The 10,873-nt window shown below is 47.1% G+C and overlaps 1 protein-coding gene across 1 annotated transcript in view; it reads right to left on the bottom strand.

Moving 5' to 3' along the window:
• Positions 1 to 10,873, bottom strand: part of PMFBP1 (polyamine modulated factor 1 binding protein 1) — a 243,370-nt gene that overhangs the window by 11,416 nt on the left and 221,081 nt on the right. Inside the window, exons 26-32 of the mRNA XM_014558373.2 lie at positions 8,685 to 8,849; positions 7,974 to 8,141; positions 7,496 to 7,663; positions 6,554 to 6,657; positions 5,964 to 6,038; positions 3,553 to 3,791; positions 34 to 175 (exon numbers count right to left, since the gene is read on the bottom strand). Coding sequence (XP_014413859.2) covers positions 153 to 175; positions 3,553 to 3,791; positions 5,964 to 6,038; positions 6,554 to 6,657; positions 7,496 to 7,663; positions 7,974 to 8,141; positions 8,685 to 8,849 — 942 coding nt within the window. The 3' untranslated portion in view covers positions 34 to 152. The remainder of the gene's footprint in view (positions 1 to 33; positions 176 to 3,552; positions 3,792 to 5,963; positions 6,039 to 6,553; positions 6,658 to 7,495; positions 7,664 to 7,973; positions 8,142 to 8,684; positions 8,850 to 10,873) is intronic.

The following is a 10,873-nucleotide window of genomic DNA, read 5'->3' as shown; positions in this document are numbered from 1 at the left end:
ACCAGCTACCACCTCTACTTTCATTCTTTTTACCTCTAATCGCCTTTATTGGGAATGCAGGTAGAAAGTGACTTTTCACGGCTCTGGAGTGAAGAGAGGGCTTCCGGCTGCTTGCCTGCGAAGGCTTCTGATTTCGGCCCTGGGTTGAAGGACTAGGAGAAGGTGTCTACCTGTCCTGTGGAGAGATGTAAGCTGGGTATGTGATCTATTTTACAGACTTGCGCTCAGGATGCAACAGAACAGGAAGAAGACTGAGGTTCCAATTAATGGCTTTATTACTAACAGGCTGTGACCTTGGTCACAAACTCACCTTCAAGCCCCCTAGATAAGAATGAGGCCAGAGGGTTATGAAAATCTAGTTTCAAAATAAAGAATACCTGGTGAGGCACACGCAGCACACACAGGTGCCACAAGCTGCTGAGTGGGAGGCTCCCCACCCCTGGCGGCTCTACCCGAATCAGTTTTGGCTGCCAGACTTCTGCCCAATATTCTGTCGGCCCTTCTGTCTCCAATGCTTTCTTTTTAATTGTGGACCCTTTCCATTCAGATCGACCTTCACATTGCTGCCAGTTCGAAAACTCTGATTTAATACTCTGATTCTCACCACCTCATCAGATGATAACTGATTCTTTTTCTAGAAGTTCAAAAGCTTTTCTTGACAACGGCCTAGAAGTGAATTCCTGAGACCGGCTCCCAGCCTTGGTGTGAGGCAATAGTAAGGCTGTTGAACTAGGCGTCTTTACAGGGCTCCCCTGCCTTGCCCTCAGCCATGTGCAGCTGCTTTTAATGCCAAGTGGAGAGAAACAGGGTACTTCAGACACCTTAGAAATGTCACAGCTGAGGGCCCCTGGCTGTCTAGAGGAGGCTCAAAAGGCAAGTGTATGTGGCAACATGGTGGTTGTGGGGAGCCCCCTTCCCTTTAGTAAGGAGGTGGCTGACATTTTCCCTGGGTTCCTTGAGCTCAGGGGGAGAAGAATTAGACTCCAGGTGGGTAGAAGAGGATCTGCTATAAAGGATTCTGCGGGCCCCAAGTGTCAGAATCTGAATGATCTCCTCTGACTGGGTGGCTGAAGCATTTTATTTATAATCCCCTTGGCTAAGTCCTAGCTTTATAATCATTTTTTTCCTTCTTTTTTATTTTTTAGAGTGGCTTTAGGTGAACAGCAAAGTTGAGCAGGAGGCACAGAGATGTCCCATATACCTCCTGCCCTCGTCCCTAACATGCACAGCCTCCCCTGCTGTCATCATCCCCCACCAGAGTGGTTCATCTGATACAACTGATGAACCTACACTGACAAATCATTATCTCCCAAAGTCCATAGTTTACATTAGGGGTCACCCTTGGTGGTATACATTCTATGGGTTTGGACAAATGTAGCCACCATTATAGTTTCATACAAAGACCATTATTTTTTAATGTCAAACTTTTAGGAATTCACTTCTTTGGTTATTTCTTAAAGAACCAGAGGCAGGCAACACTCAGCCTCCCCGCCCTGTCTCCTGTCTGTCTACACTTCTCTAAGTCCAACCCCTCCACTCAGCTGGGTCCCTGCCTGGCTGGGCTGGCAAGGCCAGATGGCTACGTGACATATCTGTGGTTCTGGCTCTGCTGCCCCACTGCTCCCCACAATTGGCTTCGCTGCTTTGCTCTGGTGTCGTCAGCCACAGGAAACAAAAGACAACTTTGAAAAAAGTGGACAACATTCAAAGTACCCAGATATTGTCACTTTGGCCAACATATATGAAATCTTTTTATAAATTATAGACAAAATTCCTTTTTAGCACACTGGGAACTAAAGTACTGGGGACTTTAATGACATTGAACTTTTGCTTGAATAAATAGGCCACAGGCTAGAACTAGAAGCCATTTCATTTGTATCAGATTCTTCAGTCTTTGTTTTCTCCAGAAAACATATCCTTATTCTACACCAATTGAAGGAACAGTCAAAAGAGCATAAAAAACAGATAACAACCATCACAGCAGAAACCACCAGAAATGCCCATCACTCCTGCCTCACACTGCATTTCTAGAAGTTGCCCTTCCTAAGTCCTAGCAGGGGCACCCCATGTAACATGTTGCTATTAGCAGCATATTTTCTTGGCTTTTGTTTGGCTGGGGAGGGAGGCAAGATATTTAAGAATTGTTACCAACTAGTGGGTTTCTTCCTTCACTTTTCCTTTCCCTTCACCTAGAAATACAAACTCTTTAATTCCTTTCTCTTACTTTAACTATTTCTCTCAATTTCCTATAGACTCAAAATATAAATTCCAGACATGTACTCAGTTTAACAAAATCCAACCACAATAAAATAGTTTAGCTGTCCTTGGAGTTTGTTATAATGGAATTTTACTTGTATTGAGCTGGCTGGGGAGAAAAATTAAATTGTTAAAAGGAGGAATGGAATATGAAGGCCAGGGAGAAAGCAGATGGCTCTCGCCCCCTCCTCCATTTGGAAAATGCATCACTATTTCTCTTCCTTTCTTTTGAACCTCAGGGCTACTTTTCTTTTTGAGGTTTTTAGATTTCTTTTTTCTTTTAAAATTCCAGAGATGGAAAGAATAAAAAGGGAGCTAGTTGTCTCTTGTTGGTTTAAAGACTAATCCAGAAGCTTGCTTTGGGAATGGTAGCTCCCCTCTGTACATGAACGAGAACTCTAGCTTTTAGAATCTGGAGAAAACAGGGATGAACGCATTGCTGGGGATTTGCTGGGGGCAGAAGTGTCTGCAGGATGCCAAGAGCTCACTGACACTGCTGTGCTCATGTCTTTATTTCAGAGTTTGAGCCTGGAGATGATAGTATGGTTCCAAGGCTTACTCCATTGCATGAAGTGGACAAAACTCAATAAAATGTTAGCATCTTGCAGAGTAGGCTGGGACCTTGACACTTTCCTATAAAAGCTGATCCAAGTCTAGAGAGAGGAATGGGGACTCACTGTTCTCTGAAAAGTGTGCGTGGAAATGATGCTCAAGGCAAGGTGCTGATTTTAGCAAAATGAGGAACCTGAGGGAACAGGGAGGAAATGATAATCTTGATTGGAGGAGAAATTAATGAGGTGATTCCTCAGGGACTAGCCTCATAGCCAGGCAGCTCTGATGCAGGTGACTTCATCCCTCGGGGATAATGTGGTGTCCTATTATAGGTAGCAGAAAAGGTAGCCACGGACCCAGGCTGTGCATGGGACCAGGGTGTTCTTGTGAGGTTTCCAGAACACATTATAGGAGGAAGATGCCTGTTCGGCCGGTTCCCCACTTGTCCCCATACTTCCCCAGAGGGACTGGGTCAGGGGAAGGGGTAAGTCTGAGATAGGAGGCTTCTGGGTATCATCAAAGATTCTTAGATCAGAATGAGCCTTAATTCACTCGCCTTCTCCCTTTACAGAGAAGACAATGATCTCTAGTTCAGAGTAGCTAAGCAAAAGATCTGTTTTCTTTTCTCTATTTGAATTTCCAATCCAGTGATTTCTTAAAAAACAATATCATGCCAATTTTTTTTGACCCACTGGACCAAGAAAGACATCACAGTAATAAGCAAAAGCCACATGGTGGACATACCTGAGCAGTGGGGTACCCCCCAAAACTTGGTGATGTCCATTCTTTGGCTCACATCCTGGGTTATCCCCCTCCAGCCCAAGGTGCCATACACTTTCCCCCTTGACGTGGAGTCTGTTTTGCTCGGGCACAGAGCTTTGGTGTGCACTCTTGAGGACCCAGCTTTCAGCTTCTTCTCCTCTATTTCATTCTTCAGTTTCTTGTTCTCCTGCTGCAGGTGGACCATTACATTGTGGAGGTGGCTGGGGAAGGAGAGGGGAGGACAGGTGGGTGTTTGGTCTGCTTCATCTCCGTGGACGCCCAGTTCCTTCCAGAGCTGGTGCTCTCACACAGGTTCTGTGGAAATGGAGGCCTGCCTGCGTACCCTGGAAGGAGCCCCGGCCTGGGGTTGGGGTGGACTCACAACCAGACTCACTCCTGACCCACTGTGTCCTGCCAGCTATGGGCCAGTTTTCTTATTTCTTAGATGGGGACAATTGAGTCTGACCCACCTTCTGGGGTTCATATAAAAATCCATTTGACAAATGATAGAAATTTGAAGAGTCAGAAGAGCCAGAACAATTCTTATCATGAGTCCTTGGTTCTCACAGTCATGCTTTGGAAACACTCACACCCAGTTCTGAGGCCGAAGCCCAAGTTCTTTCTCCTCCCTCTGCTGAAAGGTTGAGAGCACAGGGGATCCCAGCTCTGCTGAGAGCTTGGCCCAGTTATCTGTCCCAATTTTATGGATGAGGAAATGGTAGCTCTGATGTAGGTGAGGAGAGAGGTAACTGAACATATCTCTTTTGGCTCAGTAAATGGCAACTGTTAATACCAACAGTCTTACTTCTCAAAAACCATGTTGAGGGCAGTGAGTGACAGTGGGCTCTGGAACCAGGCTTCCCGAGTTGGAATTCTGACTCTGTCGCTTACTGGTCATGAGACCATGGGCAAGTTATGTAGCCCTAGTTCCTCTCTTTCTTCTACCATAAATGGGGGATTATAATTGCACTGACCGTGTGAGATCTTATGGAAGTTAAATAAGTAAATACATGGACTGCAAACAGTGCCTCACCTAGGTAAGCAATAAATATTACTTGAGCTCTTGTTATTAGGATTAAAAGATGGTGCTCCTTCAAACAGGATCAAGCAAACTCAAGAATGAGTTCTCTGTGAAACAACTTTCTGGAACTTGGCACAATATCAGAAAAAGCATGAAGTGCTCTGTTACCTGCAGATTCTGACCATTTAGTTAAATTCTCTCTGAAAATGTATTTGTCCTAGTGAAATATTTTGTGTTCTTTTCTAGAGGAAAGCAAATACAGAATTCACCCTCAACTTCTTCTCTGGGCATATGCCTTGCCCTCTTACTCTGTATGAACCTGGCTGGTGGAAAAGACATTCCTTCCCTTGTTGGCCCTCATGTTGTGGCCACACTCCTCGTGCCACTGGGCCTGGAGGTGGGTCCTCACCGTGCCCTCACTCCCGGCTCTCTGCCACTTTCTCTGGCCCACTCCTGCCAACATCCATGATGCTTTCAACATCCTGTACTTTTTATCCAAGTCCTGGCCTCTTGGTTCCTTGACCACCTAATTCCAAAGGTCTTGTCCTCTCTTTCAAGCCAGCCCCCCTCTGAAGGTCCAGGCTCAGGACACAGCTTTATAACTGTGGCTTCACGAATGGGTCCCGGGTGTGCTGATACCTCAGCCCTTGGAGCAGGGTCGGGGGTTTGGGGGCAGCTGCTGGTCCGGTCAAACCTGTCACAAGGAACCCCATCCCAGACCCTCCCAGTGTGCCTAACCAAAGGTGGTCATTTTCTAAGGGTTCCCGACAAAAGGTTGGGAAACACAGCCCTGGAGCTTGTCATGACCTGTTACTATACCACCTCTGAAATCTCAGTTTTAGACATCTGTACCTTTGCCTCTATTCCTGAACTGCCAACATTCCTCCCGTACCATCCTCTGTGCTGACCCGGCTTTGACGGTGAGGGTGAATCAAGGCCACACGTAGAAGGAATCTAGGCCCCCCAGTGACCACATGGGACAGAAGGGCCCCACCTACCTGGACTGCTCACCTCAAAGAGATGTTCCTTCTGTGTTCAGTGTCCCTCACTTGGAGAGGTCTCTGTTACTGCAGCTTAGCCACTACCCTAACACAGTCTGCTTTTCAGTGCCTGTTTCCTTCTCAGCATTTTTGACCTCTGAGAATTGTAGAAGGTGACAGTGGGGAGGTGCATAGAGATGGCCCCCTTTATTATTGTTGGTGAGGAAACTAAGGCCTAAAGAGGTAAAGTGGTGACCCCAAGGTCACATAGATACAGATTCAGGACTCGGGGGTCTTTCTCCACATATTCAATGAAAAGGCCAGTCCTGGCTACTGGCTGATCCCTCTCCTTGGGGCCCAAGCTACAGCCAGGGTGGTATGGGATGACTTACTCCTTTTCACCAGTCAGCTTGGCAATATATTTGACCTGTTCACGCAGCTTGTTTCCTAGTTTCTCATTGGCGATCCTATAATAAAATTCACAAGAGAAGAGTTCCCCAGGCCCCTGTGAGCAAGAGCATGAGTTGGCTGAACAGGTCACTGGGTGTTCTCAGCAAGGCCTCTGCTGGGCCCAGACCCCCTGCTCACCACCCAGTCCCCAGAGCTAGAGCCTTCCTGGCACCTGGAAATTAAGAGGCCTCTCCATACCCCTGTGCAAAATCACTGTGATCCCAGGTGTGTTCAAGGGATCCAGGCAGTGAAGCTGGACACGAGGTGGGGAAGAGAAAATCTGACCCACAGAAGCAGTCCTTCTATCAGGCAGCTGCTCCACTTCTAAAGGGCCGGGGCTTTCTGAACCTGCCTGAAGGGTGAGGCCCCTCCACCTTACTCCCAACCCTTGGGTGTGGGCTGAGACTAGATCAGTTTCCCGAGAGGGCAGTGTGTGTGTGTGTGTGTGTGACAATATTCATTGGGACATGGGTGATTCGTCAGCTAAGCCCAGCCCTTGTGGCCCTGACTCACTGTTTCCTTCCTTACTTACTTCTGCTCTTTTGCCCACTGCTCCATGTTGCACATAATCTGATCATTCTCTCGGTGTAGCCTACAGTTGTCTTTGGGCACAGACCGCTGGGGCAGGCAACAGGGCTTTGGTACAAGAAGCAAATGAGACAGTAAGAGGTGGGAGCACAGACCCATCACCTCCCTGCTCCCGAATCAGGCCTCTTCTCTCTTCCTGCAAGAAGAAACATTGACTCTGCGGTCCAAACCCAAGGCCAGCATTGGAATTGCCATAGCAGGACTCCATCTCCAGCAATGCAGTGCCACAATGGTGACATCTCTGAGCAGACACCATTTGTAGTAGAGTCAAAGTAGATTTGTACACTTATAATAATGATTTTCAGGTCAGAAGTATTAAAGTGACTTGTTCTAAAAAAAGCAGTATGTTAAGCCATTTTTTTTTTTAACAGGTGGAAGCAAAAATATCTGGTAGAAGGGATGATTTTTTTTTCTAATTCAGGCAAGGGCCCTGCGGCTACCCCAAGATATTCTGCAGCCTCCTGCCACAAACTTCACTGCTCAGAGAGCTGGGCATGCCCAAAGAGCTCTTAGCCGTTCTACTGCAGGGTAACTGAAAGTGCCAGGAGGGGCTCTGGAGGGAGACTTGACCAGTGGATTGTCTAAGTCAGGGGCTGCTGGTGTACCTGACCAGGACATGGCCCTCTATCTCCTCTGGAATGAAACCTTTGTTCTGCTCAGTATCTCTATTAACAAAGTCACAGGAAGATGGCTGGGTTGAGACAGCCACTGTGGGCCTGGACCACCCAGACCCTGCTTTGTACTGAATAGAAAGGGTGTCTTTTCCTTGCTCCCAGGCACTCCCACCCCCATCTGAAGGCTGTCTCTCATCCAGGTGGTTGGTTGTGGGATGTGCTGGGGTAGGGGGTGGCTGGGAGGAAGTGACCAGAAGCTGAGGAGCACCTACCTCCTTCTCATCCGCAAGGAGGTTCTCTTTCAAGGCGCACATTTCCTCCTGGAACGCCCTGAGCTGCTCCTCTTTAGCGGCTAGCATCTTGAGGTCGCTCTGGTGCTGCTTCTGCCACTGCAATACCTGATTGCTCATATCCTCCAGCTTCTTGTCGAAGGCCTGCACCTGCTCGGGAGCGCACAGTGAGGAGGGAGACCCCAGCTTGCCTCCCTGGCCCCGGAGGACACAAGACAAGGCCGGAGGGCGCTTTCTCTCCTCTGGGAGATTCGTTAGGCGGTATTTTATTTCCAGTGGTCAGCAGAGGGCACCCCTGCCCTGATCATTGCCACCTCCATCTGAAGCTCACGGAGCCCAGCAAGAGGGAAGGAACCCGTAAGCCAGAGGGAATGGCTCTGTACCAAGTCCATAGTTCTGGGTGCAAGAGACCTTGGGGCCCTGAACAGGACAGCAGCCCAAGCCTCGGGCTGCTCCTCACCTCTAGCTCACTCTGCTGCTGGAAGCCCTGCAGTTTTTTTAATTCCATGTTGAGCTTTTTCATCCTCTCCTCATAAGCAATGATTTCCTCTTCCAGCTGCATTTTCCTGTCTTGAGCCTGTGCCAAGCTTCGGTGCAGACTCTTTGTCTCTGAGGTCGCATGATTGAGCTTTAGTAAAGACAAAGGGGGCAAGAGTGGCTGTAGGGTGCTTGGGCCCTCTCTGCTAAGTCCTGAAAGGAGAACGTTTCCAGTCCCACGTCTCCAGCCTCCCCTCTCCCTGCCCAGGGTGGCACAGACACCTGGTCACCTTGCCTAGCATCTAGGAGAGGGGCAAGAAGTGACAATGGTCAGTTTTCTGCATTTCCCCTTCCCCTCTTCCATTTCTTCTCTTTCCAGTTCTATGAACTGATCAGCCACATGATCAGCACACGGATGGGGCATCAATTTCCCTGATAATCCAAGTCTTGGGAAAACCTTGCCCCTGAGTCACCCATGGACAGAGAGACTTGCTAGATTTGACCTCTATCCCCTCCTCAGAAAAGCCTCACTAAGGGGAAGCAGGCCTTCTCTGGACAGGCATCCCAGCCCATGCAAGGGTTTGCAGGTGGCCTTGGTGCCAGCCAGTCATGCAGGAAGTGACTCTTGCACCTCTCTTGCTACTGGGATCACTTGGACATTAAACAGCCCTGGAGATGAAGGGGTGGAGCCCACCTTCTCCAGGGCTTGCGTTAGGTCATCTTGGCAGGCGGCGGACTTCCGGGATAACTCCTCATAGACGTCTTTACTGACCATGGTCTGGTAGCATTGCTTCTCTTTCTGCACAGCCTTGTCCAGCTGACTCTGCAGACTCTCTAAGGTCTCCTTCTGAGAAGCTATCTTTAGGGAGAGGGAACATCACTGTCACGGTTCATGGCCATAGAGGCATTCTCTGTGTCCACAGAATATGGACAAGCACTGATCTCTCTTCTCTCTGCACTAACCTGCCAAGCAGTCTGTGATAACACCCACTTCATTTCCCTGTTGTGAGAGGACGAGCTGCCGTTTCAGGCTCTTCTGCATCCCTCTCCCCACACTTCCTTTCTAGTTAGCATGTGCCCCCAGTACGAGTACTGGAAGTACTGGGCCACGATATGTCAAGTACATGAAAAAGCCTTTCACAGACCTGCAGCCTTTGATGCATGCCAGCCGAGCATGCGTCCTGCATTTGTAACTGGAAGGTTTCTGTTAAGAGTTCATTGTTTTATGGTCAGGGTTAGGATTGGGGTTAACCTGGAATCCAATTCTATGTTAGAAGACATGATACAATATTTCAATTGTATGCATTATGCCTCAGTTTCTGACATAATTCACTAGACTTGATGCACCAGGAAAGCAGGACCGTGTGTGCTTTCTTCATCGCTATAGGCACACTCTCTGTAGCTCAGGGCATGGCGCATAATAGGTGCTCAGCCAATATACTAAATGATTTGTTTGGATTGAATGAAATATTGCACTGGGCAATATTAGAGATGAATTGAACATATAGTTCTGGCAGCAGTGTGTCTAAAATTGAAATACGGAATATGGATAAAAGAATATGCATCTTTGAGCGCAGAACTAAGCCTCTTTCTAATGGCTATTTCCATTGATTCAAAAAGTCTATTATATGCAGGGCATGTTTTAAAAAAGTTGAACATGCTTACACACACACAAACTCCTCCAGCCTCCTGATTCCCATCAAAGGAATTCTGATGACTTTTCTTTTGGCAAACTGAAAACAGGACTATATTAATAACTTAGAGCAGTTCCTTGGAGATTGAGTAATTCAGACCTCAACTCTGGATCACTCTAAAGGAGAGATTTATATCTCTGGGGGACAAAACTCCGAAACATCAGTGCCTCTGACCTCTGTTGTTTAATGTGGCAGCTACTAGCCACATGAGACAATTAATATTTAAATAAAACTAAAATTAGTTAATATTAAAATTATAAATTCAGTTCCTCAGCCATACTAGGCCATATTTCAAGCACTCAATAGCCACGTGTGGCTAATGCATATAGTATTAGGCAGCTAATTTAGAATTTTTTCATCATTGCAGAAAGTTCTGTTGGGTAGTGCTATTCTTACATAAGAATAGTCATAGTATTTTAAGATAATCTTTTTTTTTTTTTTATTATGAAGGAATAAGAGCTGCTTGGTCTCTCATTTATAATTCAAGGGACCACCTATCAAGATGCTGTATTTGTTTCTTGCCCAGAACAGTGGAATGGATTCAGCTGGGGAAAGTATTCCCATTCATGATGAAGGGAAAAGAGGTTAGATGTGAGGGCCAGATGATCCAGGTTCAACTCCCACTCCATCCTATCACTTACTGATGAGTTACTCTCAGCCTCAGCCTTTCTTTCCTTTGTAAACTGAGGCTCATAGTATCTTATTGGGAGTAAAGTAGATGGAAGGCATGCAAAGGACTTAAGTAGATGGTCAGTAAATTATGCCTGAATTTGAGCACATATACTTCTTTCTGTTGTCTTTACTTGTATAATGAAAAATAACCGCATCCCCTTCCATCCCATTTTTGTGCTTTGGGACTACTTTTGGAAGTGTTCCCTAGCAAATTGCCCCAAACAATGGGCTCACTCAACTCTGGTCTAAATGCAACTCTGGAAGACTTGATGCCAAAGCCCAGATGGTTTGCGGCTCAACCAGATACTAAATAAGACCTTTCACATGTGGAAGAAATATTTCTTAGCCAGCAAGTGGGTGCTGAAAGCGTATCCCACTTCAGGAGGGAAGTGGAGCCTCGGGTGCCCTGGATGCACATGGGCTGGGCAGTTAGCTGCATTTCTGTGGGGGAGGAGAACTAGGTGCCAGTTTCAGGTCATGGGTCACAGGGTTCAAATTTCTCACCTCACTGGGGTTT

Source organism: Camelus ferus, chromosome 9 (genome assembly GCF_009834535.1).
Source record: "Camelus ferus isolate YT-003-E chromosome 9, BCGSAC_Cfer_1.0, whole genome shotgun sequence".
NCBI classification, from domain to species: Eukaryota; Metazoa; Chordata; class Mammalia; order Artiodactyla; family Camelidae; genus Camelus; species Camelus ferus.
Note: the sequence above shows the minus strand (reverse complement) of the source record. Positions and strands in the feature narration are given on the sequence as shown.